The following is a 19,263-nucleotide window of genomic DNA, read 5'->3' as shown; positions in this document are numbered from 1 at the left end:
AAAGTGCATTTCATTAATGCACAGTGCCTTTCTGTATGAAAAATAAAACCTTCACGTCTGTAAAGTGAACTGTTGATTTGTGTTTATTGTTGCGGTGTACTGTTGTGCCCACCAGGGAGCACCTCTTCACAGAAAAACAAGATGGATGGAAGGAAGCACACGATAAGGGCATAACACAAATTACTAACTAATAACTAGACGAATGAACGACAGATGTACCAATATATAATTTCAAAAACCATAACAGATAATAATTGTGTGTTTGTTGGGACTGATACGGACTTAATAACTGACAGATACTGTTTTAACTGTGAAAATCAAATAGGGCAATACATTTTTTATAGTTTAACCAGTTTATTTTCCCAGTCAATAAAATTGTACTTAACACAAGAAATGCTATTTTTGCTGACATTCATTATTTTGCTCTCCTTTAAAGAGACAGCAATGCAATTAATATAAATGCTTGTGACATTATTATGTCCCGGGGTAGACCCAGAACTTGCTGGAGGGATTACATATCCCATCTGGCCTGGGAACACCTTGGGATCCCAAAGGAGGAGCAGGAAAGCATTGCTTGGGAGAGGGATGTCTGGAATAATCTGTTTAGCCTGCTTCCACATCAACACGACCCTGGATAAGTGAAAGAAAATGGATGGATGGATGGATGGATGTTCACTCACAGTGAAAGACGGAATGAAGCTATTAAAAGATAAAGCTTCACATTTTGGGGAATGATTATCAGTTAATATATTATCAAAACAAATTTATTTTGCCATTTACTGGAGGACAAATATCCATTTATAATTTCTGCAACCTCAGAATAAATTGAAATGACTATATATATATAAAAAAATAATGAAGCTAGCTACTATCACCTGTCAGTTTCAGTTTGGTATTGTGGTAAGGGGCATGGGTGCACATTGTGATGAGGTGGTGAATAAAGAACGTCGAAAGATGGAAAAGTTTTGCCATAGAGACAATTGAAGGGGTTGCCATGATAGAACCAATTTTTGGCCTTTACCCTCAACCAGCTCCTTAATGTATGTCTGTATTGACCTGGAGGTCATTCTTGTCATAGCCTCCGACAAAAACTTTACCCACTGAGCACCCAAAGAGTTTACCTTTCGAGACAGACAACTGTTTTTCTTTTTTATTAATTCAATAACAAAATGTAGGTCTTCATGATCCCAAACTCCTTGTCTCACTTGAAGGCCCAGCTTGGCCATCAGGCTCTTTGAAGAACTCACCACATGAGTAGCTGCAACCTTTGGGGGATTCATGACTCACTACCGTGAACACAGCTTTGAACTTATCTCACCATGTTAAACAGCTCTCTCTGGTGGACAGTTTAACTCATTACACGTGGTGTAAACTCTCGACCTCAGTGTGAGCAGTGAACTGGTTACATTCCCTGTCAAAACTGCAGATTTTGGTCCTACAGACATGATATTGCACACATGATGCAGGCATGTGAAATTACACTGAGCATTATTTGCCATTTTGCAATTTCAGTTAACTTTTTTGTGGAGTAAAGTCTTTGTAAGGCAATCCATTGTGGTAGTATGTATGTTGATAAATACAAAAGACACTCAGTAAAAACAATACTAGATATGATATTGCTAAGCACGACAAGAGGTATAACTGACTTGACTATTACATGTAGTATGTATGTAGGGGCAAATTATCAGCCTAAAACAACATTGGTTTTAATTGGTCAGTGTACTTTTTTTCTTGTAGGCCAAGTAAAAAAACAATGTGCAAATGAAACTTGTTTTAAACATATAATACCTACCTATTCTCCGCTATTTAAGCATTTTTCTGTGTTCAGTGTTGAAGCTCTAATATTAGTGTGTTCTTATCTCACAGGGATCTGTCAGTCAAATTATGCATTGACTTTCAAGGAGAGACCTAATACAATGTCTGCATTTTGCTAGTTTGACTTCATGAGAGTTGAAATGGTTTTCAGTAGATCTGCAGAGTCACAGCAGGTCAAATACTATGTTACTTGTTAAGAATGTGCAAGCAACCTTTCACCTGTCTGGGGAGCAGAGCTCCTCCCCACTCAGCCTACACCCACTTCTGCATTTTGGACTTTCAGTCTTAGTCACATTGTTTAAACTACCCAGACTAGCAGACTGGTCAGAGACATTTAACACTACAGAATAAAGCCCAATCAGTTTAAAACATGAGTAACAGTTCTCTTCTTGTGAATGTGGAAGACTGGATAGCAGAGAACCAGAATGCTTTTGTGCCACCAGTGTGCAATAAGCTGATGTGAGTAATACATTTTTCATATTCGCCACATTGTTACATATGTCTGTAATTACTGTCAATTCCTCTTTACAACAACTTGTTGGATTGCATGATATGATGAGCAATGTGTAATTCAAATCACAATAAATTTAGTTACGGTGCAATGACAAATGAACAACTAACTTCCATTAGAGGACGTGATGAGTCAATGATTGTCTTCAATTCCTCAGGCACTTTTTCCAGTTGAATGTCATGTTTGTTGGAGGTCCAAACACCAGGAAGGATTATCATATTGAGGAAGGGGAGGAGGTAAGAGAATAGTACTGATTTGTTCTGTATAAAGTCTTAATTCACGACAGACACACACGTAATTAAACCAGGAGAAACTACACTCTGCTTTTTCAATGCCGACTTGGAGTTTACCTTAAACTATAGAAATACAAATCACTTACTTGAGTGTAACTTTTTCCATTGATTGCACATCAAGGACACTAAATTCCTGCTTGCCTTTAATTGTTTCACATTTACAGTTAACTCCCTACTTTCTACATAATAACTGCCTCTTAAAAATATACTATTCCCCCCACTATTCCACCCCAGTGTTGCAATGCTTGGTCAAATCATTTTGGCTGGCTGCTGCTACTTGCATTTCATTGGGTGCTGTTGTTATTAGCATCCTTTGCTGTCAGGCATTTTGAAGTGTCAAAGTGTAGAGTGTGGTCAGGTGACAGTACATGGAATGTGTAACATGCAATAAGCTGTTACATATTGCAATGTGTAACTCTTTAGAGCTGTTTTTCTGCACTATGCTAAATATATCTTTAATCACCATGTTGTCAGTTACCCAAAAGAGTACTCCACCAGTTTAGCATTGCACTCCTACAACACTGTTGGACAGTTAAAAAAAAAAAAAGGATTGATGCAGAAGAAGAAAAGATATCATCTTTCTTATTCCACACATTCTTCTCTCTTGTCAAAACCTGGCACCTGCCCTACCCACAATGCAACTCGACCACTGACAGTTCAGTCAGAGATTAAGGTGAAATATGATAGTACTACTAATGTTGTTGTTCAGATTTTTCTGATATGCAGTCGTCTTCTCCAGCACCTATAAACACACATGCTGATGTGAAAAACATTGGAGTTCCCCTTTAATCCAGATCTATTCTTCCTTTGTCTCCCACTCCCTATTTTAAATAGTTGTTCTACCAGCTGAAGGGAGACATGTGTCTGAAGGTGATTGAAAATGGCAAACACAAAGATGTGCACATCAGAGAGGGAGAGGTGAGCAATATGTTTATGTCTAAATTTAGTTCTTCTTTGCCACAGTTCTTTATTCTACATAGTAAGTCAATGTAACATATTATTACTTTATATGGAGTCTAACTTTAAAGCAGTATTCCATTGATTTCTTCCCCATTGGTAGATGTTCCTGCTGCCAGCTCGGATCCCCCACTCCCCACAGAGGCAGGCCAACACAGTGGGACTGGTGGTCGAGAGGAGACGGCTGCTGACTGAGACCGACTGCTTGAGGTTAACTCCTCTCTCCTCTCCTCTCCTCTCCTCTCCTCCCCTCTTCTCCTCTCTTGTCCTCTAAAATCAGTGTGTGTTGGTGCTTTCAGGTACTATGTGGACAACACTATTGATATCCTGTTTGAGAAATGGTTCTACTGTGAGAATCTAGGAACCCAACTGGTGCCAATAATCAAAGAGTAAGACATCTTCCCTCCTTTATTGTTATCTGTACGCTTACAGTCTCCATCACACCAGGATATCTGTTTGACTACAGTAGATGTTGGCTGACTTGTCACTTGCAGGTTCATGGCATCAAAGCAGTGCAAAACAGGGAAACCTGACCCAAGTGAGTTGTTCTGATATTTCTTGTGATTCCTGAAAAATCAAGATATTGAGTCTGATCCCTGTAAATTTTTAACTGGGTTCACTGCTGTCCTTTGATGAACAGATGACGTCTTCAGAGAGCCTCCGTTCCAGATGAACACCATGAACATGATGTCTCCCTTCTCCTTCAAAGACTGGCTGGATAAACAGAGGCCTTCTCTGGCCAGTGGCAGGCCCGTCGACATGTTCGGAGCTCAGTTTGAGACAGAGGTGCTGGGAATAGAGTTTTTTTTTAAGTTATCAGTTTTAGTATAAAATACAGAGTATTAAATACTGTCCACTACTGAGCTGGCATCAACTTCTTTGTCAGAGTTTTAATCATGTTTACTTCTTTTTTCATCAGATAGATGCTTTAAATTTAAATTGTAATTTTTCTCATTTTAGACTATTTTATTCAGGTTCTTTTATCACTACTTGTGTTAAAGCAATGTTTAACATTTAAGAGGAATGGAAATGAAAAATAGCTTTTGTAGAAAAACATGCTTATATTTCTTGAAGTAAGGTATGAGAAAAATATTCATTAGCAAAACTCAGGTATCATATTTTCAGTAATAAGCAAAATATTTTAAACAATACATGTCCCTTATAAAACCTTATAGTACAGCAAGTGATTTCCATCCATCATCAAAATATATCCTGTTAGGTATGGTGAAAGAAAACATGACCATTGAGAGTAAAGGGCAAAAGTATTCGATTTCATCCATTACTTCAAGGAACAGCAATTACACTGCAGGTGGTCCAAAGCCCTTTTACTGGAAGTCCTCTCACTGACATTCTGCTCAACACTTTACTGATATCCTTAAACCAAAGGGTTTGGTAAAGTGAGACTGAAACAAGAGTAGATCCCAGGCAATTTTTGGCATTTTTCTGCTTGTGGAAATCCCTCATGACTGTATTACATTATAGATGAAAACATGCCACAGAGTGTTTCATTGTAAACTCATAAGAACGAGACAAAAGATTGAAAATGCTATAATACTCTTTCTTATGACTCCAACAGGCGATGGTGTTTGGCCCTGGGCTCACAGAGACAACAACACCACAAAGTGATGTGTGGATTTGGCAGCTGGTATGTTCACTCTGTCGCTTCAACAGTCTGTCAGTGCTGCCTAAAGCTGCTGTCCATGTGACATATCTGTGTCTGACCCTCTGTTCATACTCTCATTTTGTCCATCTTTTTCTGAGCATTTTCTTCTCTCATCACCTTCTCCCTCTGTCTCTCAGGAGGGATCCTCAAGAGTAACGATGAATGAGCAGGAGTTCACTCTTTCTGCAGGAGACAGTTTACTGATTCCTGAACAGAGCCAGTGAGTCATTATTAACAGTTAATGGCAAACCTATCAGGGCACACATAACTAGATAAAGAGAATTTTACAGGAAGTGATTTGGCAGTAATGACTTGAGATGCTATACAAATTGATAAATGACTTCTTCCTCTGTAGGTACCAGTGGCAGAGAGATGAGAGGACTGTCGCCCTGTTTGTGGTTCAAAACCCTGAGAGGAAGAGACCATGACCAGGACCTGCCTATTGACCTGCCCCCAACCTGACATGTAGGCTACTACAGTATCAGTCAATGAGCGGCATTGAAAAGTAGATTGTGTATCATCACATACAATAATATAAATCATGACCTCATACAGGCTATAAGCTTCTGTTATTTGTTAATGAAAGTGGACTTTGACTCATTTCAGTATTAATGGGCACAAGAAGTTATTGAAACTGAAACTGTAAATTGCACTTTGTTGTAGTTACATACACCAGACCAGTGGTGTACATTAATTATATCAATACATTTTATGTTAACATCTTTATTGTTGAGAGAAAATGAAGACATAAATGTGGATAGAAAAAAAACAAAGTTTGCGATGTGATTATTTGTCTTAACACACACTCTTCCTTGACAGTTACTTTTACTTCCTCATTATTAAATTTCTTCTCCTTTTTTTTTCCTGCTGCAGTAGTTACACTTTACAAGGGGGGCGGGGCTTTTCCAGAGAAACGCAGAACTGACTGGTCATGAATCCTGTTACCTGTGACTGAAAATGATGGCACTCTCCCAGTGATACAACAGTCTTCCAGTAATGGGTGCAACTATTGTTGAGACATAGGTGTAATTTTGTTCTGAATCCCACTTTTTTACATTGCTGGAAAGTCTATTTGAAGTTAAACAGTAAAATTCTTTTCTTCTCTCTTTTCAGTATCAAATACTGTGTTTACCTCCTGTAATTTAAAGCTGCATTTTCCTCCTTTATATAGCAGTGATGAAGATAGAAAAGCTGATGGATAGCATAGAAGTGGACTTTGATGCAAGAGGGATTATTAAGGTTTTTGTTGTTGTTGTTGTTGGGGTTTTTAACACAAAGATTTCTGAGACAATTTATAAGAGAAGATAAATCAGAATTATAGATATTTAAAAAATGTTGGTAATTAAGTCTTTGCAAATGATCACTAGTGCTAGGATTCATGATTTAATTTCAAAAAAACTTAACAGGACTAACCACACTGCATACAGCAGATTTCCAGTTGTATCTGTGGTGGCGTTTTTCAGTCACTGTTATCTGAACTTGTTGAGTGTTGAAGTGACAGACATGGCTTTAACTTTGATGTTACAACTATCTCCAAGTCTGACATTAGCCTGTATTTGACTTTCTTTACACTTTCACTTTACACTTTCTGATAATTTAGTTCTATGACTACACTGTTCAAATCTGAGCTGATTCAAACATTCCCATTTTTAAAGCAACAGTCTCACATTTTGGAAAATAAACTTATTTATTTCCTTGAAAATGGTTGAATTTCAGATAAGAAAGTTATTATCACTCTCAAGTTTGTGCGTTATGTACAGAGTCGATCCCAGTATTCGATTAGCTTAGCTTAGCATAAAGACTGGGAGCAGGGGGACACAGCCTCTGTCCAAAATTTAAAAAAATGCCTAAAGCTCAATAATGAACCTATAGTGAGTTTGAATCATACACAAACAGAAATGTTAAAATGACAAGGTGTGGTTTTGCACAGAGTTAGGTGCTGGGACTTTTTCTCGGTAAGTAGCAGATGGGCGTGGCAAATTCCTGGAGTCATGTCAACACTGTGGCTTTGCCAAGGAACCAGCAGACACTCACAAGCTCAAAACAATCCAACACAAAATCTATAACACCACAACCTGGTGTTTTTCCACCTTGATTTTTGTCAAAGCTGGCTCTCTTTCCTGCTTTATCTGAACTATGCTAGCCATCCCCCACCTTTACTTTCATATTTCACTGACAGATATGAGCGCGATGTCATTCTCCATGTCTTACTCTTGGGAAGAAAGCGCATGAGCTGAAGGTCAAACTATTCCTTTGACGCTGTCATTCAGTCGGTTACATTAGCTTGCCAAACCCTTTGTCCTAACATAATAGTTTTGTCTTCAGACTGCAGGTGAGAAAAAAATGCTCTTAGATTGAACAGAAAAACATAACAGAGAGACGCAGCAAATGAACCAACTTTTTATTATTAAAATGTCAAAAACTCACAGTAATCTAAACATTGTCCGTAGATATATTGTGGCTGTTTTTTGGAAGCACATTATTCCAGATTGGTATCAGTTCAATTGTGCAGTCTTATCCTCAGAGTGTTCCTGATCACATGCTGCTCTGCTATAAGTGCTGCCACAGTCCAGGGTACTGCGTACTCCAGAGTCACCAATCCTCCCAGGTTGTACCTATAACCTGAATAGTCCCAGGGACAGGCCTGCAGCAGCGTCAGCCCTGCTCCCCAGCTGAATTCCCATAGGTAAATGAACAAGGTGTAGGCTGTCAGACGGACAGGCAGCGGCTGATGCTGGGCCAGCAGCCACGCTCTCAGGCTCTCCATGAGGTAGATTGCGGTGGCGTACATGGGCAGCGCCCACAGGCTGCTGTGACCTTCCAGCCTCCTGTCTTGGGTACTGCACCAGTCCCACACTGCAGTGAAGGCCACCTCACATAGGCAGCCGTGCAGTGCATACACATAGAGACGAACTACAGCAGAGAGAGGACGACTGGAGCTGCTGCCTTGTGGTTCTGCTGGAGCGTCCTTTTCAACACTGCTCCCTGTCACAAAGAAAATGAAATGAATGTACTGTACGTTTTTGGCCCAACTTTTGCAAATATTCTCTATAGTTATCCTGAAAAGCTGAATTTAAAGCATGTAAACCTAATCCATAGAGAAAAAAAGAAAAAATAGCCAAGAAGTGAACCTTTTGTTTTACAAGAGGTTATGTGCCAGACCTTTAGAAGAGCTGAATTTCTTTTCACATGCCAGGTTAGCTGTTTTCTTCTGGTCTTTGTGCTAAACTAAGCTAACCGGCTGCTGGCTCCAGCTACATATTAAGTGCACAGACACAAAAGAGCGTCTCGTCTCCCAAAATATTAAACTATTTCTAAGTAAAATCACAAGTAAACTTATGAAGTAAAAGTAAAATTACTGACTACTACAAGAAATGGAAAACAAAGTGACAGGAACTGCTCAGTCAGTCAACTTCTTTTTTTTTCATATACATTTGAAATACATTTACACACGTTGAAAAGTTATACATGAAAGAAAGAAGGTGTGTGTTTCTCTGATCATAATTCACATTACAGGCTGTTTTTGTGCTTCGTTTACGTGGCTGATACAGCTTCAGAAAACAGTAATGACAGATTTACATTAGCTGTTGCCTGTTTTCAGTCCCTGTAGAGGGACACTACCTTTAGTCCATAGACATTTACTTTAATTCTTTTTCAACATATTTCTTCTTTGGAATTATCTAGAATTATCATTTCACTCTGGTAATCGTGAAATTCTCCTGTATAATGAATCTTCAGTGTGAGGCTGCTTCCCTGTGAATCTGATATCTCTTTCTACCATGGTCTTAAAAATTAAACAAAGGTATATTAAGACTGTATACATTTTTTGACAGATAAATGTTATTTCTTTTTGGAAGAGTCCATCTTTTTCTATAAATGTTCTTCTTGCATTTTCTATTTAGTGTGTATAGAGTCCTGTTTTGTCCCTCCTCCACAGGGCACACAGCATCGTATAGCCTACATGCTCTAATGTGGATTAACAGGCTACTAGCCCGGCTTAGCAAATTAAAGGCTCAGAAAATCTTCAACAGGTTTTCACTCTGCACTAGAAAATAATACAATTTTTAGTGCAAGTCTATCAACTAGGCGACTGTCATTGTCAATTATTTCTCCTTGAAGTTCAACACAATCAACAACAGTTTCACAAAAGCTTTGAATCCAACTCCATCATTTCACTCACTACAACTGAGATAAAGATGCAGTGACAAAAAAGTCAGTCACATGAAGCCTCAAAGTGTCCTTCTGCAGTCATTAAAAATTAGGTTGGAATGCAATAAACAGTATTCTCACCTTGGTCATAATTATCTTGTGTTCTTCTTGTATTTAGTTTCCTCGTCTCCATCCCTGGGCAGCATATGGGTCTCTGTGCCTTTGTAATCCCTCTGCTTCCCTATGTGTGTGTGCGTGCATTTGTGTCTCTCTGTATGTGTGTGTGTGTGTGTGTGTGTGTGTGTGTGTGTGTGTGTGTGTGCAGATCCAGGGCTAAACATTAAGCTGCCCCATGTTGTCAGAGTGAGACAGTGATGTCTCTGTCACAGGCTAAGGTTGTGAAACCTGGACCACCTGAGGAAAAATGTGTGTGTGTGTGTGTGTGTGTGTGTGTGTGTGTGTGTGTGTCTTCGTGCATGTCTTTGTGCACTGCCAGTTCTAGTATTGATCCCACACTGGCTGCTTGAATCTTATCTTTTAAGCATACAGTAAATGTGCAAATAATTGTATTGATGTGTCTGTATCACACAGAAGCTCCATATAATGCTGTATTTCCTGATTCAATTTTGGTGGGCCAGCTTTGGGGTTATCAGTGAATCACATTAGCTGGCTGTGTCAGAAAACCTGCTCAAAATTATACACATATTATACACATATTAATATACTGAAAAGGACCTATTTAGAAATTATACAATAATACATCCAAGGATAGCGATGTTGCCCTGTCTATCAGTCCACTTCTGTGGTCCAAACCAAACCACTTGATGGATTGGCATGAGATTTTCTACAAAAATTCACGGAAATGAGATTTGCTACAGACATTGGTCCCAACAGAATGAATATGTGAGCCCCACACTTTTCCTCTAGTTCCCAATGTGGTTGTGGTTATGAGTATCTTGACAACAGCCTTGAAATTTGATGCACGCATTAATTTCCCCCCTCACTCACTAAGCACTCACTTTCACCACACATTTACACATACTATATAAATATGGACACAGAGCTCTACCAGTTTCACACATGTACAGCATGCAGTTTAACCATAAAGTGTCAGTGAGAGCAGATGTCAGTCTTGACATGGTGCCACTGCTGGGTTCTGTGTGTTTGTTTTGTGTGTACTCTAATAAAACAGTTAGATGAATGGTGGACCTCTAGATCAGAGTCCAGTGGATCTAGCAAACACACTTTTAGGGCTGTGAAGGGGGACTATGCTGCTGTATGGGAGTCAGTGACCATAAAGTTATTGAACTGACAAAGGTCGGGCTCTTCACACAGTGGTGAACTGAGGCTGACTCTATGTGTGCATTTATTGTATTGATGTGTAATGAGCCAGAGAAAGTTTGGTTAGGGAAATTAGCATTCTCGCTCTGAGAAAATAAAGAGCGACTTCACCTGTTTCTCTCTGCAAGTCAGTTATTGTCAGTGTTGGATCACTCTGGTACACTGAACTGAATGTACTCAAATTTGATTTAAAAAAAATTGAGAGCAAAAGGAGTAGATGACATGAAATGAAATTGGATATAAATAGGAGATAATTAAAGGCAAGACAAGATGAGATGTAATGAGGCAAGATGAGATGAGATGAAATAAAATAGATGAGATACAGTGAGGGTATATGGGATGTAATACAATAAGGTGAAATGAGATACCATGAGATGAGATGAAATGTGATGCAATAACATGAGATTAAACGGAATGAGGTTTAGTAAAATGAGATGCAATGAGGCAAGATGAGATGAGATTAAACAAAATGAGATACAGTGAGGGTATACAGGATGCAATGTAATGGGGTGAAATGAAATAAAATGAGACATATAAATTAATCTGGAGAGAAAATTGATGGGATGATGTAATGCAGGAGATGACATGACGTGGGTGTGGATGACAATTTGAGGTTAAAGTAGGATGACGATACGAGGAAGATGAGATGAAATAACAGTCAAGAAGAGGTAATGAGACAAGATGAGATGACAATGGATAAGAAGAGGTTTGGTGGGATTAGGTGAGAACTGAGATGTTGAGGAGTTGAGTTTCACTGGTATGTCAAGGACCGAGCACATAGAACAGAGAGACACAGGTTCTTGGAAGAATAATGTCAATTTTTTATTTACAAAAAGCTAATTCTGGGCCTATAAAAGAGGTCAAGGCAACAGAACTAAAGTCAAGTACTAACAGAAGTGAACTAAACAGCACAAACTGACCTTCCTGACTGAAACATAGGGGAGACATATGTAGTGGCTGATCAGGCCATTCAGACACACAAGGGGGTAGACTAAAACATAACCATTTAAACAAACCACAATAACCACAAAATATGTCAGTATAGTGCTACACCATGTTAACTAAGGAAAAGTACTGAAACAAATAAACAGAATTGTCAAAGTATTAATGACAAAAAAATCAAACTAAAAGACACTGACCCCTCCCACGATGCTGGAGGAACACGTTGCAGTCCAATTAGTAATCACCACTATTTAAGCAGGCCTAATGGAGCTGGGACTCCCTTTGATTTCCAACTCCAGCAGCAAACCCCAGGAACTGGTAAGTCAAAGAAAGCTTAATTAATTTCATGAAAAACAACTTAAATGTATGAAACTTATATCGCTAACTAAATGTGTGCACTTCAAATAGATAACTATACTGTCAAATTTTGCTAATAAAACTGTATGTTTTATCAAACCAAAACCTGTGTGCAATTATTTATGTTTTTATATGTGAATTTTAAGTGTCACACTAAGAAAGAAAGACTCTTTAAGTAAATAAACAAATCAAAAGAGTTACCACCGTTCCTCTGTTCAATGTGTGGCTGCTGGTGCAGCCATCACATGGTGTGATAAGCCAAGGTGAGATGAAACGGGATGAGATGAGATATTGTAGAAGAGCTGACGTGCTGCTGATATAAATCAAGGTGAAATACACTGTGATGAGGTGAGGTAAGGTGAAGTAAGGTGAATCTAAATGAAATGAAATTAGATTAAATCAAAAGATCGAGATGATATCAGGGGTTAAATACAGTTAGTCTAAGGCAAAATTAATTCGAATGAAATGAGATAATTCATGACGAAGAAAAATGTAATGAAATCAGTTCATATTTTGCAAAATGACACCTACTGTTAGATGAAGTTTAATAGGTGAGATGAAATTGTTTGACACAGACAAGGACCAGAATACATCATAATAGCACAAAGTTAATATAGAACATTTTACAAAATATATGCAGGTATTTAAACGACGCATAGTAGCACAAATTACTGCAATGAAAGTGTGCGATTGGCAGTAGCTACTACAGTGTATCAATAGATTTACACCTATGTACATACAAGTACTGAATCACTGTATAATATTAACACATATTGTACAGTAGATACAAATGTATCATTTAAGTGAAATGTGCGATGAGGATATGAATTATAAACCAAAAGGCACAGAGGATTCTGTTATTCAATATTTATACTCTGTAAACATAAAGTAAACATAAATCAAAGTATTCATGCAAGTGTATGGATGTGTATTTTCATCATCACCACCCACAAGAACTTATCTCTCATACCAGCAGTCATTTTCTCATCAGCCTCTTTTCACTGGAACCAATATAACCCTCATGTTATGACTAGCTCACTGGAGGAACTTGATTTTATTTAGGGCATGCTTCAACCCTTTTGTGTTACTGAATCACTTCCTCTATATAAGGGGTTGTCCACATCTGCTGAAAGCGCTGCTGAAACAACTCCTCTGAAAATGAAGATTGTTGGGTCTTGTTGAGGGAATGAAAGAGTTCAGTGTTGACTGCTGGTGAGTACAGATATTTAAACTTGATCTGTATTCTGTATAAAGACTGATAGCTTGCATGACAGCGTTTACTATTACTGGTGTATCTCATTACTAAGAATACAATATGAAGAAAGTTGAACTAAACAATGTATTGGAAGATATAAATTGATAAGCACAGAGTTTTACACATTTAATGAATCATAGTTGTGCTGGTAGGTGGATTGTGTTATCTTTGTACAGAGCTAAGCTAGCTGACTAACTAGCTGCTGGCTGTACCTTCCTGTCAACCATAAAGACATGAGAGTGGTATTAACTTATCATGTTACTCTCTGCAAGAAAGTGAATAGTGTATTTACTTTAACGTTTATTATGAAAGATGTTTTTGCCCAAAGCAATGTACAAATGTGGTACAATCCAAGCAGCAGTAGTTCAAGATTAAGTCTTCAAGAATACGTGTTTTTGCTTTATCTATTTGATCCATGAAATACTGAGGTCTAAAACACTTTTCTCTCTTCTTCCCTCCTCTTTGGAAATTTCGGGAACATAAGAGCTGCTGAAAATAAGAAGCAGTTGAAAAGTTGGAGAGATCCAACCACATTCACAGCTGAAATGGCTTTGGTGAACTGTACTCCTGAGGCAATAAATGAAACTAACATTATCATGCACTGCCAAACCCCCCAAAATCATGGATCTTTGTTCTTGCAATTTGTCATGATCATTGAGATGATTGTGGGCCTGCCAGGAAACACAGTAGCCATGTGGATTTTCTGTTTCCGCATGAAGTTCTGGAAACCCCATGCTCTTTTCCTTTTTAACATGGTTATAGCTGACTTCCTGCTTATCATCAGCGTGCCCTTCCGCATCGACACAAGCCTGCGAGGGGATTACTGGGTGTTTGGACAGTACTGGTGCCGCATCAACCTCTTCATGCTGGCGGTCAATCGCTCTGCCAGTATTGCATTCATGACAGCTGTGACAGTGGATCGCTACTTTAAAGTGGTCCATCCACATCACCGCATCAGCCGTATGACTTTAACTCAGGCGGGCTGGCTCGTAGGCCTGTTGTGGACTGTTGTAATTGCCCTTCGGATTCCGCTGTTGACCACCAATCTCCTCTACCAGGATGGCAACGTCTCCCTGTGTCGCAGCTTCAACTCCTATAAGAGAACCCCTTCGGCGATAAAGGTACACTATGGGGTCTTCATTACAGAGTTCTTCCTGCCGTGGTTCTTGTTGCTGTTCTGCTCAGCTCGTATAGCCTGCTCCCTGCACCAACGGTGGATATACAGGCGGAAGATGGTGTGGAAGGCCACCAGAGCGGTAGTAGTGATCAGTTTGGTGTTCACTATCTGCTTCATGCCAGGTGTCATCACAGGTCTGAGGGGGATGTACATCAAGCAGTTCTACCCGGACGACTGTGCATCCTACAATCTGATCATCAAGTTCTTTATGATGAGCATTCCCTTCACCTACCTCAACAGCTCTTTGGACCCTGTCATCTACTGTTTCTCCAGCTCCATGTTTCATGATGCCCTCAAGAGCTCCATCAGCCACCTGAGCTTTGTGAAGAAGAATGTCAGGCCAGCCAATAGCACAGCCAGTAACAGCTAAAGGCAAACACAACATTTTATATTATAATATACTGTATATCTATGTATATAGGCCTAAACATGTCGCTCTTACAATAGTTGTAAGGATACTCTTTGACATAATGCATCCCCTCACTAATACTGTAATTGTCTAACCCCAACAGTAACCTAAACCTAATTGCAATCTTAAACTCAAGTCTTAGCCCTGAAAGAAGCCATTTAAACTTGTAAGGTTCAGCATTTTAGTCCCCACAGAGCTGTCGGCCCCCACAAGTGGGCTCCAGGTTTTCAGACGCCTGTGAGTGTGTGTAGTCATTTGTTGGTATTCACTGCATCTATTTCTTTGCACAGAATGTCTACTTGTGTTTAAGCTTTAAAACTATGGTGACTATGCAATTTCTTTTCATTATTTGTTTATTATTTGATGTATTTTATATATATATATATATATATATACATACATATAACATGTATACATGCTCACTTCCTGATTGTGTCCTGTGTATGAATGTATACCATTACTATAAAATGAAAGCCGACACTGATGAAAACAATACATTATACATCAAACATGGTACTTAAGGTAGGACAGTCTGTACAATGAATATGCAAAATGTTTGAAATGGACCAATGATAGATAGATAAATAGATAGATAGATAGACTTTAGAAAACAACAGTGACATTCAAGAACACTAAAATGTATTTTCAATAAAATGATATATCTTCAACAAATAATATTTCAGTGACTAATTTATCATCATCTTACTTCAAGCATGACCATGGTGGATTATCTGCTGTGTCTTTGAGATTTTTTCTACTTTGAAATTGTTGACTGTGTGTAACTACTTCCCCGTGCGTCACAGTAGCTACTACAGGCATGACATCACTGACCCATCACTATAGGAGAGACGACACGACACGACACGACACGACACGACAAGCAACTAATGACATATAATCATCGTAAATCAAAGTTTCAGTCTGTTTTATTTTCGCTCCTATTTTGCTGACCATACATTGGACTGTAGTGAGAGGGTTGCCGTTTTATTTAACGTTATGTGGAGAGGGTATTTGTAATAAGCTATATTTACTTATGTAAGAATATTAACAAGGACCGAAATAAAATTGAAGTGAAGTGAAATCGAAAATTGGGTCTACTAAGGCACTGCTCGTATCACATATGTTCAATGTTTCTGACCGGTAACCCTGTTTACGTGTTTGATACATAACACAATACTAATAAAAATACTTTTGATTTCATTTTCAATGAGTCCACCACTTTGTTGTTGTAGTTTGATCTGAAAGGGAAACGTCTACATGGAACTAATGCAGCAGCGTTACACAATTAAAAAAAGGACACAACATTTACACCGGTGTCAAGCTGTGTTATGCTTATAAACCCAACTACGGCTCAGAAACAGTGAGCTCCAGTGGCGCAATCGGTTAGCGCGCGGTACTTATATGACAGTACACTGTAGAGCAATGCCGAGGTTGTGAGTTCGAGCCTCACCTGGAGCAGCCTTTTGATACTAATCCACTGTATGTTTTAAGTGAATGCACTCTTCTTTTGGATTACAAATACTAGAAATGTGGTTATGTAGTGTTAAAATGAGCCCATAACGACAAAATGTATAGTTATACAGCCTACAATGTCACTCTTACAAATTAATTACAAGTCTGTAGGATTATTATAGTGATAGAATGAAAACCATACCAAATGTGATAATACAGGCAACAGCAAGTGTCCCTTAAATTCACACACAAAGTCAGTTGCCTACATAGAAATTTTAAACATAAGAGGCAATGGAACATATAAATATTTCCATATTGAAAACCCACATTTTTAACATGAATTACAAATCATCCATTATTTATATTTTTTGTGACACACCCAAAAGCAAAACCATCATATTGTAGAAACATAGCATGCAAGATGATTAAAAGTAATTTTTTTTTTTATAATACAAGTAGTAGTTCAGATATGCTGTCAACAGGGGGCAGTATCACTCCATCTCTGCAAATATCAAGCCAAAACTTTTGAAAAAAGAAGTGACTCATGTACTTGCAGTACTTTATATTCTGACTCCATATTTGTAGTAATCATTTATAAATAGTTTATAATGTATGTCAAAACTGTAATGGATGTCAGATCCCACAGTGCAGGGTATTATATCCATTCACAAATAGTTAAAATGGATATCAAATCTCATGCCCAAAAATAATATTTGAAGAAAATACTAATTCAAGTTATATTCAGTTTAGATAGTTGTGTCATTGTATTGTAAATCTGATATAGACAGAGTTCAGTCCAAATCGGCAATTTTTTTCTGGCTTCATTCAGTTTTCTGGACCAATTTGCTCCATTAAAAAGTGAAGTGTATAATCACATATCTATTATAAACATCATACCATGGTTTAAAGCTCCTGGGAGAAATGCAAATATTAATTTTCATGCATATGATTAGATCATGAGTCAGTGTGAGTGAGAGGTGATAATTGTGCTAAATAAATTCTTATTGACTTGACATGACAACTTACTTTTCTTCCACTGGGGGTCAGTGTTGCCCACTTTTTGGTTGTGCTGCTCCTCGTTTTGTCCACCCCCCACCCCCCCACCCGCTGCTGATGTGATGCTTGAGTATGACTGGCTGTGTCTAGTGTTTGAATGAAAACAGTTGGTCCAGTTTTGCTCTTCCCACTTCTGCACTCTATGTATTCTGGGTGTGTGTGTTCTCAATTCACTCAAGCTGACTTTATTATCTAGTGGGAACTGCAGCATGACCTACACATATAGATGTCTGGATAGATTGTTTTTTTTAATGTGTGTTGATGAAAATGTGCCATTTGAGTACTATCTGGTTGCTTCTGCATATTTAAGTCAAACAGGCTGTCATTTTTCATCTTGCCATGCTGCCCACTAACATACCTAAGAGTGGTGAAGGAGGAAAGCTGTGTATGATTGGTGTTACGTATGCATGAATAGAAGGTGGATAGTTTAGGTAGAACTGATATGATAAAACCTCAATACAACACACACAACACACTGGTTACAAAAATTTAACCCTGAGGTTGATGTGTATTATTGACTGTCACAAGCTCAAGAACGGGGCTGATGTAGAAAACATGGTGTGCTGAGAGACTTCAACTTGCTCCATTGAAATCAGGCCAGATGCAGTGAGCATGAGATCACCATATTGCAAAGTCAGGGGTGTATTCTTGTAAAGAGTACTTGATTATCCACTTAAACAAGCAGCATTCACAATAAGTATGGGGTGGGAAAATGTCACCAAAACTACTCAAGAAGTTACCAAGTCTCATCTGATCCAGTGAAAACATTTTTTTCTTACATTTCATCACAGTCCCTATCACCATACTTGCCTGTACAAACATTTGCAGGAGTCTTTTCATTCTGCCAGTGTTGTTTTTTCTCCCTCTCCTCCCACAGCTGATTTCTCTCCTCTCACTTAGCTTTCAGTGTAAACCAGTCATCTCCTCTCAAGATTACTTTATTTGTGTGCATGTTAGAATAAATATGACAGTGCACTGAAAGTAAAATGGTGAGTAAAGTATGAATTTCTTTTAGGTATTATTATAAAACAACATCCTTTAACATGCAGCTTAAGATGTGAAAGAGGAATTGTGATGCAGAGAAAATGAGGAAAAAAACAGTGTTAAAGCTAAATGCTAAGTCATTTTAAATTAAGCTTATCACTCAGAATAGTGTATATAAAAATGTTAATATGATGATGATGATGATGATGATGATGATGATGATTATGATGGTGATGATGATGATGATGATGATGAACAGTGATAGCTTAAGTGTTTGCATGGAGTCTATTGTCTGTTGTGTTTTCAAAATGTTAGCATAGAGTTTACTGTTTCTCAAAGCTAATGCTAAAGTGTTAGCATGGTGTCTTTAACATGGAGTCTTCTTTGTGTTAGTCTAGTAGTATAGGCAAAGGTATTATGATGGTGTTTATGGGCTCTCAACATAGCATGCTAAAGTATTACCAAATAGCCAACTACATCTTAACATAGCGTTTGCTAAAGTGTTAGCATGGTATCTATTGTTTTTCAAGCCAACAAAAATATTATAGTCTATTTTCTGCCAATGTAGTGTGTCAAAAGAGTCAGCATAGAGCAAATACTGTCTCTGAATATATCTCTGTGTTAGCACTGTTAGGATTTAACCTACTATAGCTCTATAAAGTGCTGAAATAAAAGCATAGCATCAACATAGTGTGTACTAAAGTTTAAGCATGCAGCCTTGACTCTGATTTTAGTGTATGCTAAACCTTCAAGCATTGCAACCTAGCAAAACCTATTTCCTTCATGTGACAGGAATTTTTCAAATCAGGTTTTGTCTCAAATCCAAACAATGTCTTGATGACATTGGTGCCTCACATAAAATGTAATATAACAGTGCACAGTGGATTAGCAGCAGTCTACCA

General features: G+C 38.3%; 3 protein-coding genes and 1 non-coding gene across 4 annotated transcripts; 3 read left to right on the top strand and 1 right to left on the bottom strand.

Moving 5' to 3' along the window:
• The first annotated feature begins 2,095 nt into the window (after window positions 1-2,095).
• On the top strand, window positions 2,096-6,002 carry haao (3-hydroxyanthranilate 3,4-dioxygenase). The gene is made up of 10 exons (XM_022743852.1): window positions 2,096-2,274; window positions 2,484-2,562; window positions 3,454-3,537; window positions 3,680-3,786; window positions 3,876-3,965; window positions 4,071-4,114; window positions 4,217-4,362; window positions 5,153-5,221; window positions 5,377-5,459; window positions 5,595-6,002. Exons 1-10 carry the CDS (start codon window positions 2,186-2,188, stop codon window positions 5,665-5,667), a joined length of 864 nt encoding a protein of 287 aa, XP_022599573.1. The 5' UTR covers window positions 2,096-2,185; the 3' UTR covers window positions 5,668-6,002.
• A 1,737-nt stretch (window positions 6,003-7,739) lies between these two features.
• Window positions 7,740-9,586, bottom strand: LOC111220782 (transmembrane protein 229B-like). Its single transcript, XM_022744002.1, has 2 exons — window positions 9,530-9,586; window positions 7,740-8,224 (listed from the first exon to the last, which is right to left on the bottom strand). Exons 1-2 carry the CDS (start codon window positions 9,579-9,581, stop codon window positions 7,740-7,742), a joined length of 537 nt encoding a protein of 178 aa, XP_022599723.1. The 5' UTR covers window positions 9,582-9,586.
• Window positions 9,587-13,085: 3,499 nt separating this feature from the next.
• Window positions 13,086-15,210, top strand: LOC111220699 (hydroxycarboxylic acid receptor 2-like). Its single transcript, XM_022743889.1, has 2 exons — window positions 13,086-13,240; window positions 13,768-15,210. The coding sequence occupies exon 2, from the start codon at window positions 13,829-13,831 to the stop codon at window positions 14,828-14,830; it is 1,002 nt and encodes a 333-aa protein (XP_022599610.1). The 5' UTR covers window positions 13,086-13,240; window positions 13,768-13,828; the 3' UTR covers window positions 14,831-15,210.
• Window positions 15,211-16,233: 1,023 nt separating this feature from the next.
• On the top strand, window positions 16,234-16,327 carry trnai-uau. The gene is made up of 2 exons: window positions 16,234-16,271; window positions 16,292-16,327. It is a non-coding gene; the product is annotated as a tRNA-Ile (tRNA).
• Window positions 16,328-19,263: the final 2,936 nt, after the last annotated feature.

The sequence above is a fragment of the Seriola dumerili genome, unplaced genomic scaffold, assembly GCF_002260705.1.
Source record: "Seriola dumerili isolate Sdu_G_001 unplaced genomic scaffold, Sdu_1.0 BDQW01000073.1, whole genome shotgun sequence".
NCBI classification, from domain to species: Eukaryota; Metazoa; Chordata; class Actinopteri; order Carangiformes; family Carangidae; genus Seriola; species Seriola dumerili.
Note: the sequence above shows the minus strand (reverse complement) of the source record. Positions and strands in the feature narration are given on the sequence as shown.